At 45.7% G+C, this 18,979-nt stretch overlaps 3 protein-coding genes across 3 annotated transcripts; 2 read left to right on the top strand and 1 right to left on the bottom strand.

Moving 5' to 3' along the window:
* The first annotated feature begins 489 nt into the window (after positions 1-489).
* On the top strand, positions 490-5,366 carry fancg (FA complementation group G). The gene is made up of 11 exons (XM_080004535.1): positions 490-600; positions 747-900; positions 1,755-1,885; positions 1,984-2,130; positions 2,204-2,364; positions 2,452-2,518; positions 2,641-2,975; positions 3,065-3,105; positions 3,244-3,417; positions 3,537-3,651; positions 4,900-5,366. The coding sequence occupies exons 1-11, from the start codon at positions 526-528 to the stop codon at positions 4,991-4,993; spliced, it is 1,494 nt and encodes a 497-aa protein (XP_079860661.1). The 5' UTR covers positions 490-525; the 3' UTR covers positions 4,994-5,366.
* A 641-nt stretch (positions 5,367-6,007) lies between these two features.
* Positions 6,008-15,482, top strand: vcp (valosin containing protein). Its single transcript, XM_080004459.1, has 17 exons — positions 6,008-6,141; positions 7,021-7,132; positions 7,773-7,945; positions 8,042-8,184; positions 8,298-8,428; positions 8,515-8,646; positions 11,483-11,585; positions 11,908-12,041; positions 12,122-12,257; positions 12,494-12,606; positions 13,261-13,425; positions 13,518-13,640; positions 13,747-13,959; positions 14,048-14,356; positions 14,726-14,881; positions 14,974-15,128; positions 15,215-15,482. The coding sequence occupies exons 1-17, from the start codon at positions 6,125-6,127 to the stop codon at positions 15,318-15,320; spliced, it is 2,421 nt and encodes an 806-aa protein (XP_079860585.1). The 5' UTR covers positions 6,008-6,124; the 3' UTR covers positions 15,321-15,482.
* A 10-nt stretch (positions 15,483-15,492) lies between these two features.
* Positions 15,493-17,930, bottom strand: akr1a1a (aldo-keto reductase family 1, member A1a (aldehyde reductase); the record flags this gene model as incomplete). The annotated part of the gene is made up of 8 exons (XM_080004239.1): positions 15,493-16,109; positions 16,265-16,424; positions 16,531-16,680; positions 16,774-16,823; positions 16,940-17,192; positions 17,268-17,419; positions 17,554-17,676; positions 17,850-17,930. The coding sequence occupies 8 exons, from the start codon at positions 17,928-17,930 to the stop codon at positions 16,044-16,046; spliced, it is 1,035 nt and encodes a 344-aa protein (XP_079860365.1). The 3' UTR covers positions 15,493-16,043.
* Between the last annotated feature and the right edge of the window lie 1,049 nt (positions 17,931-18,979).

Below are 18,979 nucleotides of genomic sequence, written 5' to 3' on the forward strand. Positions count from 1 at the left end.
GCGTGCTCCCTTGAGTTTGACAAACTTTTGAGGAAAATCCAAGGTAGGCTACAACACAGAAATCTTCAAAAAGATGCTGATTTATTGTGAAGGTGGGTCGTTTTTACCTCTTTTTGAAGTTGTTTGCGTCCCGCTCCTCCTCTCCCGGCGCAGGTGTCCCAGCAGGGGCAGACCATGCCCAGCTGGAGCTGGCAGTGGTCTATAATACGTGTGTGTTCTCACTCGCGCAGTCGCAATTCTCAGGTGCGGAGGTGCTCCTCACACAAGGTTTGGAGAGAGGTATGCTGAAATTTATGGCAGCACAATATTCTGTACAATTTTAGTAAATGATACCACACCCTATAGTCTTTTTTTGTTGTTTTTTTGAAGGTCGATGGTAAATTATCTCTTATTCTAACAAACTACTCTTTCCCACAAGCTCTGGAGGTAATGGGGAATGGCGCGGTAGCTTCCGATCAACCCATGTTTTGGCGAGCGGCTCTGAAAGCCGCGAGCAGCCTGGGTAACACTGCCTTGTGTTCCTCTATGCTGCGGCTACTGTGTATACAGTGGGCTCTCTGGCTGTCCACTTGCAGACTGAAAACCATACAAGACTTCCAGGTGTGTCTTCATCTATAATTAGACTCTAACATAGACACAAGATTATATAGATTAGATTACTTTTCTATGTACTTTTGTCGCTTTAATAGTGATAATTACTCGCATAATCACTGATACTATGAATGTTCTTTTTTTATTCTGCCTAGGAGGAGCTTTCCTCTCTGTCTGAGACGTTGGGTACTGCTGTAGAGGAAGAGCGGAGGAGTGCAGTGAAGGGAAACACCCCTGAGATTCTGCGACTGGTGGTGGACCCCAAAAAGCTGAAAGACCTACTAGAAATTTGCACAGTCATTACTCAAGGTCTGCAACAATCCTAATTATTATTGAATTATTTATTAAATGCAGGACCAGACACATGATCTATTCACAAAGGTGCACTTCAATACTACTATGGGGAAGGCTAGGCCACAGGTTTTATGCTCTCAAATCGGACTCTTGAGTTGTTTTTCTTTTTTTGTCCTTTTTTTCCTTTTTTACATCCTTACATTTACATTTAGTCATTTAGCAGACACTTTTATCCAAAGCGACTTACAAGGGAGAATAACATTCAAGCTACATTACGACAGAGATTAGTGTAACAACAACATTAGTGTAATAATAAATACTGCTAGGTAGTAGGTCCTTGCCTTCAAAAGCAGCTGCTACAGACCACTTCCAACTTTACACACTTGCAGAATTATGAGCGTGCCCCTTAGCCCTCATGAACATCACTGTCACTCTCTGTGTTCCCTTCAAACAATTGCCCTTTGAAAAGCATGACGATGGACTCAAAGATTTATATCCTTGAACTCTGAAAATTATAAATTTTATTTGTAATGATGAGGACAAGTTAATTAGGGGTGTAAAGATACACCGTTTTGTACCAAATCATTGATATAATACATGATACATGTATTTTTAAACTTCACATTTAAAAAGTGTTGGATTGGTACTTTATTTTAAAATACATATTTTTTTCACCCTGCTTGTACAACCACATCCAAGTGTGACCCCAGAACTGAGATACCTTCGGAATACTGAGCTTTGTATATCGAGACTGTCTAGTGTTATTGCTTTATTTTTGGGTTCATAAAACATTCTACGAACAACAAGTTTTTAAGCAAATACATTTTGTCGTTTTTTTTTTTTTTTCCACTGTGTCTCCTCCTGCTCAGGTGGGGAGAGGTTGAGTGGAGGACAGAATTCTGAAGCTCTGTCGGAACTTCAAAGAGGACTCTCTCTTTCTGCTCCACGAAACCTCCTCGCAAACATTCATCTCCTCTCTGGCTTATGCCTCGCTAATATGGTACACATGCCAAAGTAAACACTTTCTACTTTTGTGTACTAATGTGTGGAGTTCTCAGTCTCTGCTGAAATTGAGAGAGTGTTTTCGGTTGCATTCAGGGCCGTCCCCAAATGGCATTGCAGTGTCACAAGCAGGCACTGGAGACCGACGCCAGCTGTGTCCGCGCTCTGCACCAGAGTGTCCTGATCTACAGACAGCTAGGAAACATTCAGGCGGAGATAGACGGTCTTCGGCTCCTGAACTCAGTGGGTGACGCACACAGACATCGTCTATGTATGTGGGCATTGAGGATAGCGCTGACCCTGTCTCGTCCTCTAGGCTCTGATGCTGCCCCCTGCTACGGACGCTTCCCTGGTTGAAGTCTTTCCTCTCTCTGCTCCGCTCCTCCTCCGTAGTCAATCCCTGAGCAGTCTGCTCTCTGTCCCTTCTTCCATCAGTGTCCTTCACAGCCTGGCCATGAAATGTGTTCTTCACGGAAGGTAAGAAGTCCAGCAGATTATTATTCTATTCTCGTTTCTATTCTAGGAATTATATTCCTAAATTACTGTGGTCACTTTTTTTTGCAGGGTGTCCGAGGGTTTAGAACATTATCTGGACCTGCTGGCTGTCCTCCACTCAGACAGCCAACACATAGTAAGTTCTTAAACACAATCCAACAAACAAAACAAATGAATTGACTTTAAAGTGGAGTATATTTTTTGTTAATTTGCAAGCAACGAAAATTTTTTTTGGGGGTTTTCATGTCTCTGCCTCAGGCGCATGTGGAGGCCTCTGACTTCCCCAGGTTACCCGTGCTTTATCTGGAGGCCGGTGCCGCCTCGCTCATGGCCGGTCGACCCGCTGACTGCATGGCATTGTGTGACGAAGTCATAAGCACAACGTCAGATCTGCTGCCAGAGAGGCTGATTCTCGAGGAGCCCGGGGAGGATGACGGGAGATTAGGTGAACCGGAGAGCGGGTCCCTTGAAGCGCTTGGCTCGGACCAGGACAGGCTGGGGATGATGCTCTGGACAGGGTCTGCCCATCTCCTCCAGGCCCACTGCCAAGCCCACCTGAAAGACTGGAAGCAGGCTGTGACTCACTACACCCGGTCAGACAGACAGATGGATGTACTTCCTCTGTAATTAGTTGTTAATTAGTTTCCAAAGTGAACAGCTCTTTCATTGTGTTGTATTTCAGGTGTATTAACCTCATGGGGAAGGTGCATGTTGTAAAGAAAGGTGAGAAGTTTTGCATGTCCTTTTTTTCCACATTCTCAAGCTCTTCCGCTATTTTATTTGGAGTATTGTATAAGTGTGTGTTTTAATTTTTCAGTTTTGCATTTCATTTTCATAGATTGTGTTGATGTCACATTCTAGGTTTCCATCCCCACAACACATGTGTAGATGTGGCTGGTGAACTGGGATTGAAACTAACTTACCTCCAAAGGTTAAAGGGACTCTCGCTTGCTGGCCGCGGCATCAGTTTCACCCAGAGAGACCAACTCAGGGAAGCGCTTCGAGACCTCCAACTCAGCAGACAGGCATCACCAGGTACAATTTGTCTTTTTGATCCGTATGATATGACAATAGAAGCTGAATGTTTTGTTGGGTTTGGTTTTTTTTTTTTTTTATTTCTTCACCCTCATAATATACGTAATATGTTATGCCAGAATATGTGAGTGCAGGTCTGTGGCTTGGTGAGGTACTTTGGCGTCTAAGGAGGAGGCGAGAAGCGGCATCCTGCTGGGAAAACACATGGAGCACCACCATGGAATCATCACTATTGTAAGACTGTCGTTATGCGGGCCACATGTTACACTTATCCACCAATCAAGTCAAAGTTCTCATGTATAAAATGAGCTTGAGGGGGTAGGACCTGTGATCCAAATTTACAGGGATATTTCTGTGGTTTTGATGTTCATCCTTATTTCGTATCTATGATCTTCTTTGTCTATCAACAAATATGGTTTCCAAGGTGATCAAACTTCCAACGGGTATGCAATTCTGTAGAAATCATCCAGTTGTAATGCAAGTGAACAACCCCAAAAGCACAAATAATACTGCAGTATATCACAGACACCATTATCACACATGCCACAGCAGTCTATAGCAGAGAATTCAAACTTTTTATTCACCCGAACTCTTGAGAGTTTTAAATAAACATGAAACATAATCTTTTGAGTCAATACAAGAACACTAATAATTAACCTGAAATGATCATGTAGACAGTACTGACCAGGTCATTACTTGTCTAAACGAACTGAATACGTTGACATCTCCTGAAAGGTTGAACCCCTCGTTTTGATTGTGACTCCTGTATTTGAAAGTGTGCTTTACACCAAATACAACAAACGACAAGAATAAACCGGAAGTCCATTAATTCCTATGGAGAGTCGCATTCCATACACGAAAAGGTATGACGCGCTGCTGTGCCAAAACTTCCGCATCCGATGGAGGTTCTGGGATGCAGTGGCGTAACTACCGACCGTGCGGCTGCACCGGGGCCTGCTAGGGCCCAGTGAATTGTCTGTATTTATTTTTGCAAACACTATATAAAGGGGGTTGTAAATTGTCATTCATTGAAAATGGTAAATGTTCAAATGAGCAAGCTACTCGCTCGAGCAAGCTGCTACTGGAATAAAAACGATCTTGCCCGTATTTTGTGACGAGAAACTGAAGACGCAGTTCACCCAACGACCACTAGGGAAAGCATCCGATTGTTGGAAGGAAGTCTTTGTGACTGGTTGTTAGGGTGGCTGTGACTGTGATGTCATTGGCACGCGTATGTCCACATTTTGAGTCTCTCAAGCTGTTGGATCCGACTGACGGCAAAGATGTATTCTTTAAAAAAAACAATTAATTATCTGTCCGTATCTGTTATGGATAAAACGTATCCGTGTCCATTTTAGTTTAGTTCTACATTTGGATATTCTGGCTCATACAACTTCAACTCATATCCTGTGACGATCGGTGTAGTTTGCAGAGTGTCTTTTGTACTAAGTTTTGACTTTTAAATGCATTTTGTTCTAACAGGAGTCTTCCCCTGTACCTGCACGATCCCAAATCTTGGCCTTCCCTGGACTCCACCGAGCTGCATGACAGAATACAGGACCTGGTTCACACGTAGAGCTGCAGGATAGTGAAGGCTGGGGAGACGGGCTCGTCGCTTAATGCAGAGGCTCAGCTTTCTACGAGGCCAAACTGGAGCCCACGTCAAATCATCACCGACTTCAGTGAAGTCAAAACGAACTTTTTTTATTAAATAGTGGCAAACCTTTTTGGTGTGTGTGAAGAACGTGTGTGTGTGGGGGGGGAGTCTTGAGCAGTTTATTTGGATGTGAAGACATTGTGATGACTGACATGGGTAACATGTTTTCTCTCTCACTAGTTGTGTCTGACTATAAACTGTGTTCACAACCTGAACATCTTCCATATTTAGGAGGTTGCATTTGACGCAGATTGGTTGAATTATTGTGTTGCTTCAAATAAATCGAATGTGTTTCTCGGTCACACAAAAGGTTTATTTTAAGGTTTGTCTAGTGTTGCTTGTATTTATTCTATATGGTAACTTGTTTTCTATTTCAAACTTTTAACAATTTTCTATGAGGCAAATTTTTTTTTTTTAATATTTTCATAACTATTATTATTACCTATTTGTTTTGATATGACTGCTGTGACACTGAAATATTCCTGCAGGAATTAATCAAGTATCTAACTTTCATGTATATATCAATATTTATATAATCATAATTATTATTATTACATCGAATTTATTAATTAATCATTACTATTATTATGAATAATAGTACTACTACTAATAATTACTGTTATTAGAATTATAATAATTGTTTTTAATTCTAATTATGATTATAATTATAAATTTGTCATAATGTATTTCACAACCACGTCTCGTCGACGCGGTGCAGCCCAATTGGAGAGCAGGAGTTTGACGACAGGGTTTAAACCCCCAATCGGAAAACGAGGAGGCCGTCCAGCCTTTTCCCATTGGCCAGCCCTTCGAGCAAGGTGGCATCCGATTGGCTGGCCTGGTCCGTGGGCGTGGCCTCGCGGACGGCCGAATTTCCTGGCCGGCGCTCAGCCAATCAGGGTGGAGAACCGCGCCAGGCCGTGGTATAACCATAAAGAAACGTGAAGAGACGGCTCATTCGAGTGAAGTCGGGGAACGTAGAGATAGCGGAGCAGCCGAACCTTGAACCGTCAGACCCCCTTATTTATAAAAACCTTCCGGTGGAAAACCATGGCGTCGGGGGGCGAGTGAGTACAGTCCGTGGCGGTTTTGCGGTCCCCCCCCCCAAAAAAAAAAAAAAATAATAATCTTTCCGTGGCGTTTCAAAACGTCCTTTGGCTAACTGCAGCTAATAATAATACGTTGTAATAAAGTTAGCTTGCTAGCATGCTAACGGGGTCAGTCTCCCCAGCGCATTAGTGCGTGCGGGTGGGGCGTCAAACATTGACAGTTAATATAAGAGCGCGTCGTTGTCGTCCGAGCCAGCGGCCGTCGCGCCGCGAGCTGGGTTTGTGAAAGCGTTAGCTCTGCTGCGGTGCTAACGTTAGCTTAGCTAGATCAAGGCCAAAGCCGTCCGCCGTCACACCGGCACCGCTAGCCTAGCATGCTAGTGTATTCATTCCAGCGGATAAACACTTTAATGGCCGTCTTTTATCATTTGATTGGAGTGGTCGAAAACATTGGTTGCGCATGACAGCCAAGACGGCAGCAAATGTTCCGTTACTTCTACCTGTAACCGTTGTACGGAGAACCCAACCAAAGTTTTTTTTTTTATAAATCCTTTTGCTGTGTCATCTGGGCTCCAGCCAGCTAGCTGCGGCGCTAGTTAGCATGCTTTCACCCGTCCCGGGCGTTCGATATTTCTAGAAATAACGTGACGTCTCGAAGTTCTTCAGTCTCATTAAATGAGAATCCTCATCCCCAGTGCTTCGGCTATTTTACTCGATGTTCTACTTTGCGGCATTTGACGTTTTGAGTTGAACCTTTCGCGGACACATCATTTTGACTAAAGATAAAATAACCTAAAGTCACCTCATTCACCGGGGAGGAAATTGTGGATGTGTTTGGTTAAAATGACTTGCAGGTGGAAATGGTGTGTGTGATCAGCGTTGTGCTTTCTGTTCCAGACCCAAAAGTGATGATCTATCCACTGCCATCCTGAAACCCAAGAGCAGGCCCAACAGACTGATTGTTGATGAATCCATCAACGAGGACAACAGTGTGGTCTCTCTGTCTCAGGTACATGTTGACACAACACTGTGAAATACATCTGAACAGGGCGGGGGTGCTCCATCCGGCAGGTTTGCTTTCACTTTGTTGGAGGGTTCGGGCAGCGGTTCATGAACTATTCCAGAACGTCCAAATCCAAAGTTTCCCCGTGGGAAAACGTGTGTGAATACCGATGGGGGGGTGTCATCCACAGACGGACTCATGTTGTCTCTGTGACATCACATAACAAATAAGAATTCCACTTGGGTATACAATATTTTGGTAATGAGGTTTCCTATGGGAAGATGGGAGTTCGCTGAAGTAATTCAGGAAACTCATGTAAACGCCCCAAGGGATTCCCCCACATGGCCCCTCCCCCCGGTGCTAAAAATCCTACTACTAATAATAATTATAATAAAAATAAGATGAAGTGTAATACTAAGTGTGCAGTGAAGCCAGTACGCTTACTATTAAAGAGTATGTGCTCAGGGCCAGCACACTTTTATAATTTCACTTTTTTTCTCTGTTTAAATGAGTCATACACCATTTTAGAAGTGACTCTTATTCAAGCAATTATTTTGTTTCTGCTATAATTCTGGTAACACTGATACCAAAAACCATTATGGTTCTTTGACTGATTTATTGACATATTTTCCTAATGTATCGAAAGACCAAGATGGATGAGCTGCAGCTGTTTCGTGGAGACACGGTTCTGATGAAGGGGAAGAAGAGGAGGGAGACTGTGTGCATCGTGCTCTCTGACGATACCTGCTCCGACGAGAAGGTTCGCATGAACAGGGTGGTCCGCAACAACCTGAGGGTCCGACTGGGGGATGTCATCAGGTATGGAAAAGTTTTCTTTTTTTTTTTTTTCCTCACCTCGTCACTTAAAATCTGTCAACCGGATGAGCTTTACAAAGTGCCATGGTTCCCCCGCAGCATTCAGCCATGTCCCGATGTGAAGTACGGAAAGAGGATCCATGTTCTTCCAATAGATGACACAGTTGAGGGGATTACTGGGAACTTGTTCGAGGTCTACCTCAAGCCATACTTCTTGGAGGCTTACAGGCCCATCCGCAAGGGTTGGTATACCCATAGAATGGTGTGACAGTCGTTAGTTTTTTTGTGAAATCTGTTCTTAATGAAGAATTCATCTTCAGTGCTGTACCTGACATGGTTCCCTCACCTTCTGCAGGTGATATCTTTCTGGTGAGGGGAGGCATGCGTGCTGTGGAGTTCAAGGTGGTAGAGACCGACCCCTCCCCCTACTGCATCGTTGCCCCCGATACAGTGATACACTGCGAGGGAGAGCCCATCAGGAGAGAGGTGGGTGGAAGATGCACGTATGCGGTTATGGGCTGACAAGTTTATTGTAAAGAAAATCACTGAAATGTTTTGTCTTTTGTGCTTAGGATGAGGAGGAGTCCCTGAATGAAGTTGGCTATGATGATATTGGAGGAGTGCGGAAGCAGCTGGCTCAGATCAAAGAGATGGTGGAGCTTCCTCTCAGACACCCAGCTCTGTTCAAGGCCATTGGAGTCAAGGTGAGCAACCATCATAGGCCTCAGTCTTAAGATTTTTCCTTTGCATTTCCCATATGGACCAGTGCTTCACTACACCATTTTTTTAAATAATGATAGAAACTTATGTGATTCAGGTGTTTTATTAAAAAAAAAAAAAAAAAAAAGATAGTGCTAGCTGCAGGCAGCAATGCACAGGGTCCAGGTTAGCTGCGTTATGTCATGGACACACTACACGACTTTCAAAGTTGTCAGATTGCTATACTGGTCACACTCCAGAACTTTCTGTCTTGTGATCGGTAATCTTGAAAGCATTGTGGTTTGACACGACATGAATCATCAGCGACGTGGTCACAGGTTACAAGGTATCCCCTGGAGGAATCCTGGACCAGTCTTGTCTGGTCTCCAAACTACATTTTATCACACAAACGCAAGAAGTGACACTGGAAATTACACAATACCATGCGTAGGACAGGATTGTTTATTTTTCATTAGATTCTTGGTCACTGTAAACAAACACAACAAAGAATAAAAGCAGAATTTAAATAATAAATATATTAACCCTAGAGAACAAAAGTAAATTGGGTATATTATGTGTTTCTGGCTGCTGCTCTGGTGTACTCCCGTGTCTCCTTCTCGACTCCTCCCCTCACCCAGTGTCTGCTCTCATTGGCTGTAGCTCGTTGTCACTTATGAGTCGAGTCTGACATGACCAGATATTAAACCTGATTGATATCTCGCCTGCATCTGCGAGCCATTGTTGTGAGCAGTTCACACCATGGGCCCATCGGTCATGGGAGCACGCTATGATTTGCCTACCATCTGGGACTGCTCAGCAATCTCCAAAAACCTGTCAACGAGTGGGGAAAATTAGGCCAGAATCACGTAGTCTGAACTCTGCATGAGTCACGAATTACAGTTTCCGAGTTCCCGTGAAACGCAGCATCACTTCCAACAGACACAAATTACAATTTGCCGAGTTCCCATAGAATGCAGCATCAATTCCTGCTGTGTCACCTTGATCCTCTGCAGAGCAAACAACCACAATTTTTAATTTTTTTTCTCCTCCGCTCTGCTCGTGCGGTTGATAAACTGCATGTATTTGGGGAGTTTGTGTCTTATACTCCCTTGTGTGCCGCGTGTGCAATGATGACTTGAGTGACGATTGTTTGTGACCAATCAGTACTCTGCAGTGTTTTCACATGATAGTTTGGTGCCGTGTCGGGCATTAACGACGTGGTGACTGCTCTGACCAATTAGTTTTCTGAGTTCTCCTATCAACACGAGTTACAATTTTCCGAGTTCTTATGGAACGCAACGTCTGCTCCTGCTGTCTTTTGTCTTGACTGAGCACACGAAGCAACCAATACACACCAATAGAGTCTAGCCCGCGCACCTCGCCCAACGCTAAACACCCCCCGGAGCCACACCCTGCACACACATAACAAATTGGATGAAGTCACAAAGCATCCAGCCCGCTCCACCACCCCACCCCACCCCAGCCTGCCCCACTCCACCAACAGTCTGCTACTTCTGTACGTTTTTTTCACTAATTTCTGCTTCAAATACAGGTCGACGTGTATCAAACTTGGACCATAAAATGTCTGGAATGCTCCGACTCCAATGACACTTTCACCTTCAGCCGGCAAAATGCCTAGGAAAAAAATAATAATAAAAAGGCCGGTATACAAAATCTGTAAACATAAATGGAAAAGAACACTGGTGTTTTGGTGGATTTTTGACAGCCTTCCCTGTGCACTTTATGCTCTCTAGTAGGTGTGCAACACAGCTCACGGTTCGGATCGCAACATTGTTTTGAGTCTTTCGGGATCAGCCAAAAGAGGGGGGGGGGGGCAACTTTGCTTTTCTTATTCTGTAAAACACTTAAGCAAGGAACTTTTGACTGGTCTTAAATGAAAGCAACATTGGAGATGTCCAATGTTTAAATAAAATCTTAAAATATTTATTACTCAATTGTTAAATCACAGTGCAATATGAGGCATGCATGATACCTTCTTCCTTTAAACATAGCAATGAATGGGGGGGTGTATGATTAGATCTGCACCCCAACTAACTGAATTTAACTCCAGTAAGTCACCAGTGTCATGTTCAATTTCTCACATTTATAACAAACCAAATTTCATGTTGTAGAGAAGTCTGCATCTCAATACAGATGGTATCTGTTTACTAGCGGATCTTGACCGCTCCAATATGACAGCTGTGCACACGCGTAGCGGCGCCTGCTCGGGAGAAGCGCTCAACCTGTTTGAGAGCTCCTCATTCACAAGCTCGCGAGTCAGAGCTGCTCAGTTCCAGTTGGCAGCAGAGTGTCAAGTCATCCAGTCACTCTCTCACCCACGAAACTGAGTTCCACCCACTCCCAAAGTGCTACAGGAAAATGATCCTTATCATTGTGAGAAAAGACTGAAAGACCAAGGGTTCACAGACAAAGTGTTTAATTTAATACTCACTGACTCACATCAGTCTCATAGGTCTGTGATCAAAACAGCATCCATAGCAACAGTTTGCTAATCAGAAATGACGCACTGTTGAATTTCATGATTGATCAATAAGAATCGAGTAGTAATAAACGGCTGAAAAGAAACAATTCATGGACCGGTTTCTGTCTGTCACTGTGACTTGGAACTTGTAAGTGATTTTGTGCAGCTCGAGTCAGACCTTCACCCCAGGGCAGGGACATACAGAGGCATTGGTTTGATACTGTGACAAATGTACCCATTCTAAGCGTTGCGTTGGACAAAAGAGTTCTGAATTATAAATAGGTTTGTTTTTTGTTTTTTTTCACTGACTGCAGGTCATTTGCTGACACAGGTTTTATTGTCACCTTTTCTCCCTCCAGCCTCCACGTGGCATCCTGCTGTATGGACCCCCTGGAACAGGAAAGACTCTGATCGCTCGAGCTGTGGCCAATGAAACTGGAGCCTTCTTCTTCCTTATTAATGGTTTGAACAATAATATTGCTTTTAGCTTTATTTCACCCGTTACTCTTCTGTATTTAGATTAAAAGAGTTTTCCAGGCTAGTGCAAATTTCCAAGCCCCTACTTTGTATAGGATGATCCAAAATGTTTTGCTTACTGATAACGGCACAGAAAAGAAAATACATGGGAATGTGTTCCTTGTTTTTATTTGTTTTATATCATGGGAGAAGGAAATTCCAAGTAACATGTTAACATGCTTGGCTGTTTCTTTTAATTTTCATCTTTTTGGGCGCAAAATACGGTCGAGAAAACGTCTGATGTAGATGAAATCTCTCATCCCATTAGGTCCTGAAATCATGAGCAAGTTGGCAGGAGAGAGTGAGAGTAACCTGAGAAAGGCCTTTGAAGAAGCTGAGAAGAATGCTCCTGCAATCATCTTCATTGACGAGCTTGACGCTATCGCCCCAAAGAGAGAGAAGGTGAGGGATGGAAGCCGTAAGAGCTTTGCAACACGCTTGATGAGTTGTTGAACTGCGTTGACCGCACGGTTTGCTTGTAGACTCACGGAGAGGTGGAGAGGCGCATCGTGTCTCAGCTCCTGACCCTCATGGATGGCCTTAAGCAGCGAGCTCATGTCATCGTCATGGCTGCTACCAACAGACCCAACAGCATTGACCCAGCACTCAGGAGATTTGGTAAATTCAAATATTTATTAGTGTGCATGCCTTTGACGCTGAAATGCAGAAAGGCTGTGCATGAAAGGCCGACAAGTTTGTAGATCTGTAAGATTTCTCATGAGGTAAAAAAAAAAAAGTTTTTGAAAATGAAAGTTTGGGTGCCAAAACTTCCTCGCATCCTCGTTCAATTTGAACTCTAGTTTGATTCTGTCAGGTGTGTATTCATACGCTAATGGAACACTTTCTTTACCCAGGGCGTTTTGACAGAGAAGTGGACATTGGCATTCCTGACGCCACTGGCAGGTTGGAGATCCTCCAGATTCACACAAAGAACATGAAGCTGGCAGATGATGTCGACCTGGAACAGGTCTGTGCATGCGTCTTCCTTCCTGCCAACACACAAGACAGAAAATTGATTAAAGAAGAAAAATACACATTTTATTGATTTCCCATAGTCAATGATCTAGCAGCTCTACTGCAAGTGTAAGTTTTAGACATTAGTGTGACTTCCTTAAGCTGATAAATAACACTATTATGATGCACCCAATGATAGAAGAGAATATTTCCTGGCAATGTAAAGGCTCTAGATCCAATGATGGAACCATAATTCTCTATTGGGAGTTAATTTAATTGTATGCCAAATTGTGTTTAATAAAGAACTCGGGTTCAACAGAAAAATTATTAAATCCTTAAGATGAGTACTTGAAAACTGATGTTCACTCTTAGAACTGTATCACGAGTCTCCTCCGATTTTGATCCTCAAAAGAAATATGTTGTATGTGTGTCATTTTAGCAAGGCCGCCTTAAGTTCTTCTCAAAACAACACATTTTAGGTTTGCACATAATGTGTAAAGATGTTGCCAAATGTACTAAGTCCTACAAAATTGCATTGATTGTGATTATGAGTTAATTTGGTTATCGTGGAATGAACACCATCAATTCATTCTCATTCTTTTCAATTCCAAACCAAAGCTTGCTCGTTCTTCTACTGCATAATAGGCCGTTGTCTTTCTATATTTAGGTGGCTAACGAGACCCACGGCCATGTGGGCGCTGATCTAGCGGCTCTCTGCTCCGAGGCCGCTCTGCAGGCCATCAGGAAGAAGATGGACCTCATCGACCTTGAGGACGAGACCATTGACGCTGAGGTCATGAACTCTCTGGCTGTCACCATGGACGACTTCAAGGTGAGAACGACGACGCCGCTGCGTCGCGGGACCAGTTGTATGGCGAGTTCTGTCCTTTTGACTCTCTAACCGGTTTGATCCCCTGTCTGCAGTGGGCGCTGAGCCAGAGCAACCCCTCAGCGCTGAGGGAGACTGTGGTCGAGGTTCCCAACATCACCTGGGAGGACATCGGAGGTCTGGACGATGTCAAGAGGGAGCTGCAGGAGCTTGTTCAGGTATGTCTGACGTCAATGCTTCTGACGCACTGATTTTAACATTGTTAGTAAAGTAAAATAGATAATAGTAAAATATTTATTTTTTTAATTGTCCATTTATTTTTAGTATCCAGTGGAGCACCCAGACAAGTTCCTCAAGTTCGGCATGACCCCGTCCAAGGGCGTGTTGTTTTACGGTCCCCCCGGCTGTGGTAAGACTCTCCTGGCCAAGGCCATCGCCAACGAGTGCCAGGCCAACTTCATCTCCATCAAGGGCCCCGAGCTGCTCACCATGTGGTTCGGAGAGTCCGAAGCCAACGTCAGAGAGATCTTTGACAAGGTGAGGCTGCGTTGAGGCAACACGGCCGCCGCTCTTAAACCGAGCGAGGAACGAGTTTAACCCCGCGTTGTCCGTGTCCCGCGCCCAGGCTCGCCAGGCCGCGCCCTGCGTCCTCTTCTTCGACGAGCTGGACTCCATAGCCAAGGCCCGCGGCGGCAACGTGGGAGACGGCGGCGGCGCGGCGGACAGAGTCATCAACCAGATCCTGACCGAGATGGACGGCATGTCCAGCAAGAAGAACGTCTTCATCATCGGCGCCACCAACAGACCGGACATCATCGACCCGGCCATCCTGAGACCTGGTCGTCTGGATCAGCTGATCTACATTCCCCTCCCCGACGAGAAGAGCAGGATCAACATCCTCAAGGCCAACCTGCGCAAGAGCCCCATCAGCAAGGTGTGTCTGTGTGTGTGTGTGTGTGTGTGTGTGTGTGTGTGTGTGTGTGTAGAATTATGTGTGTACTGTGTAATACAGCCTCAAGGGAAGTGGGAGGTTTGGGAGGGAGGTTGGAACTGGTTGATTTAGCTACAGTAAGGTAAGGTGTGGCCCCCTATCAAATATTGGTGCTTAGCTGCAATAGTAAAATAAGCGAGGGATGATTTAAAAAAAATCCAGTATTCAATGTAACAGTCTGATACCTGCAACATGATTGTGTTGCTATAAGCTTCACAATTTGTGAAAAGTATCTTTTTTTTTTTTTTTTTCTAAGAAGTATTTGATTTATTGAGCATATGTACAAATGGTATTTCTACTTTGTCCGAACAGGATGTGGATCTAGACTTCCTGGCCAAGATGACCAATGGCTTCTCTGGAGCGGATCTCACAGAGATCTGCCAGCGGGCGTGCAAGCTGGCCATCAGGGAGAGCATCGAGAACGAAATCCGCAAGGAGAGGGAGAGGCAGACCAACCCGTCCGCCATGGTCAGCACCAGCACCGCCCGTGCCTTTTATTCCTCCGCCCTTTTAACCAGACCGGTCTGCTCATCTCTGGTTCACACCCCCTCTGCTTGCAGGAGGTGGAGGAGGACGACCCCGTCCCCGAGATCAGAAAGGACCACTTTGAGGAGGCCATGCGATTCGCCCGTCGCTCCGTCAGCGACAACGACATCCGCAAATACGAGATGTTCGCCCAGACGCTTCAGCAGAGCCGGGGCTTCGGCAGCTTCAGGTTTGTTCTTACCTCTCGTGGCGCCGCAGCAGACGTTTCATTTCTAGAGCCGCGAGCGAGCGTTTCCCCTTGTTTTGCTCCTGCAGGTTTCCCTCCAGCACCACGGGAGGAACCGGTCCAACCCACGGATCAGGGGGCACGGGCAGCGGTCCAGTCTTCAATGAAGACAACGATGACGACCTTTATGGATAGAAATGCAGCGCCACTCAGTGGCCAGTACTGGGATCACACCTGTACAAATTCTCACCAGATTCCACATTTTTAGGACTTTGTGCTTTCATGTTTCCCTTTTTTGTATGATTTCCCTCGAGTGAAGAAAGCATGTAGCCGCTTGGTTTGTTCTGGCTTAGCTGTGGGGGGGGGGGGGTGGGTTTCTAGAAATGGATGGTGTTTGGGGGTTTGAGTGGCCTCGTTCATTCTCAGTATATCACAACCCAACATGATTGGCTTTATTGATGGGATGCTATACTATGAGAGATCAAAACATATTGCTAATGACTTACCTTTACTTTCTTTTTTTTTCTTTTTTTTTTTTAATGGACAGTAGCATATAATGTATTACAAGTTTGTCAAGGTTATGTTGTTGAAAATAAAATCTCACAAAATGGAAAGGTTGTCTGTTGCAGGTTATTTATTTTTTTTATTATATAAACGTAACACATTGCTCTTATTATAACCACAGAAATTATTTTGGCAGAGCGGCTATACACCTGCTGACCATATAGCGTCACCAAGCAGTTTTTATTTTTTAATCACAGTTATCATTTGTGACATTGAGCACATTTAATTCTAGTGGTAATGACACATTTGTAATTAACATTTTATGAACAAACCCTTTTGATTTGTTTTTAATGGTGTGTCTTCAGAGGCTTGCTTGCATATTAAGGCCTTGTCTAGGAACAATCTTGTGGTCCATTAGTAAGCATCATGGAAGGGGAAATGAGGATGCTCTGCATCTCTCCAGACTTTTTTGCCATTCCTCTGTGAAGAAACGTGTAGAGGAAATGTGGTGAGAGTATCTCATACCCAGAATAAAATGACAATGAATACACTATGAACTTGAACTATTTGAATAAAGTTGAGTATAATCTCTGGCCTTGGAAGTTGTTTTCCTTATTAAGACCGTTCTGACTCACTTCCACAGCAGGGACAATGAGGCGCTGGTTGTTATTAATGCAGTCAATCTGCGTCATGTCCTCCTCCGACAGCGAGAAGTCAAACACCTGCAGGTTCTGCTGGATCCTGGAGGGGGTTACGCTTTTAGGGATGCACACTACACCCCTTTGGAAATGCCACCTGAGAAAAATGCGCACACACACATGCTAAAAGTAAACTGCGTCATATTTGAAAGGAAGTGAGCGGTGAGTCCAAACTCGCTGAAATACCAACCAACAGTTTTTACCTCAGAGTGACCTGAGCTGAGGTCTTCTGGTATTTATTAGCAATGGCCCCTAGTCTGAGGTCTTCCAGCAGACACGGCTCACTGGGTGAGGCCCAGGGTCTGTCCCCACTGCCGAGAGGACTGTAGGCCGTCACACACACGCCCACTGACCTGGAACACGGGTTCAAACAGTTATACCGCCCAAAGAGAATTCGGCCACGCTGACATGACAAAAACAGTCGAGACAATTGTGTTAGCACTGACCGACAGTGAGACAGCAGATCCACTTGTGATAGGTACGGATGGCACTCCACCTACACCGCGAAGAGAAAAGTTCGGCCCCCAAACGTTAAGAGGGCTGCCGATAAGTGGCCCCACTCGTTCACTGAAATGATATCTCCGCTGATATTTTAAACGAGTCGGTAGGCACCTGGTTGACCACAGGTTTGTGTCTGGCGATGCCAATGACATCATCCATCTGGCGGCCGCTGAAATTGGAGAGTCCTATCGCCTCGACCAGGCCTTTGTCCACCAGCTGCTCCATGGCCACCCAGGTATCTCGGTAGTGCGTGTTGGAGTAGCGCACGCTGCCGTCCTCCCGCCGAGGCATTAGCTCGTTCCCTCGCCCAAATTTGATAAATAAATGTGTTAAATACAACTTCAGGAAATGCACGTGGATGCATCTGCAGCGTACATCTAGATCTACGTTTGACTTCAAAACGACTTGCGTGAAGGTTCAAGGAGTGCGTTTTGCTCACTGGAAGGCCATGGGCCAGTGCATGAGGTAGAGGTCCAAGTAGGCGAGGCCCAGGTGGCGCAGGGTGGCGCGGCAGGCCTCCTCCACGTCCTGTGGATCGTGTTCGGTGTTCCACAGCTTGGATGTGACGAACACCTCCTCGCGACGCAGGGCCTGGGGGAGACCACAGGGGGAACACCTCTCCCCTTCAACACAGGGAGCATTTCACACGGTGGGCGGGGAGCCCTGCCGCACAGCCCACGGGGCCTCCTGCCCCTGCGGCCAAAGGTGAAAAAGAAGCCCTTTACCTTCCCGGAGCCCTTCAACCGCAGGGCCAGAGCCTCCCCCACCTCCTGCTCGTTGCTGTAGGCGGCAGCACAGTCGAGGTGTCTGTAGCCGCAGTCCAACGCGGCCAACACCGCCTGCTTCACCTGCATGCACACACACACACGCACACACACACATGCACACACACACACACGCACACACACACACACACACAAAACTGTTCCTTTAGCATCCGAGCATTAGGATTATTTTGTTCTCGTTCTTAAATAAAACAATGCGGATTCCAGATCACTGAAGCAGAACAGGGCGTGTTAACCTGGCCAGGAGCGCTCTTCCATGTGCCCAGACCCACCGCGGGTATCTTCTGTCCCGATGACAGAGTCAGCAAGGAACTCATGTCTGACACTGATGATCTGGCAGAAGAAAGACAAAGTTATGCCTCTGCCCCTCCAAAGTGTGTGTGTGTGTCTGTGTGTGTGTGCGTGCGTGTGCGTGTGCGTGTGTGTGTTAGTCATCCACATGTATAGGCTCAATGGCTCAACGAACAGGCAAGTCACCATGTTACTGATTATCACTCCCATCTGAATTCATTAACTGTGTGTGCGTGCGTGTGCGTGTGTGCGCGTGCGTGAGTGTGCGCCAATGTCTATATGCACCACGAAATATTAAAGAGACCCGTTGGACATTGACGGCAGAAATGAAATGAATTAAAAAGGAGCAGATAACAAGCGTATTATACACCTTATATAGCTGTTCCATTTTAAATCCATTTCATTTCTCCCCCTTCTGGTGGAAGAGTGCAGAAACTCTCTGTGCCCCCTGCTTATATCTTCACGAGCAGCTGATGCAGCTTTTGGGCCCAGCACGGGGTCTTACAAGAATATCTTTCACACGTTCTGCTTACCTTATCGCCGGATGCACAGACTTTGCTCCGTCAACCGTTTGCAATTCACACCATCAAGTCGGATTCTCTGAACCGGCGCCGGGCGAGGGAGAGAGAACCGAGGCCACGACGCCGCCGGTGCATTCAACCGACGGGATGGGGTCTCACCGTGGGCCGGCCGGGCGGCTGCTGCAGCGAGCCGTTCGGGAACGCCGTCCCCCTCAAAAAAAACAACAAAAAAAAACGGACTCTCCGCCTCCCGACGGACGGGGGGCAAAGTCTGAGGTCATGAGTTTATCCGTCACGCAAACGAGTGGAAAACCTCCGCCCCCCCCCCCCCGGAGAGCGAGGTCACACTCAGCGACCCTTCCGTCAGAAGGAGAGAGAGAGAGAGAGAGAGACAAGAAAAACACGACGGTCAAAGAATTCACACGTGCGGTTTATTTGTCGCCATGTTACGAAGACCGTTGAAACCGCGCGAAGACACACACGCACGCAGGGACGGGGAGCGGTTCGCACGCGTTCCGGTGCCACTCTGCAGGTTTCCTCGTCCAGGTGCAGTC

Source organism: Zeus faber (assembly GCF_960531495.2).
Source record: "Zeus faber genome assembly, chromosome: 7".
Classification (NCBI taxonomy): Eukaryota; Metazoa; Chordata; class Actinopteri; order Zeiformes; family Zeidae; genus Zeus; species Zeus faber.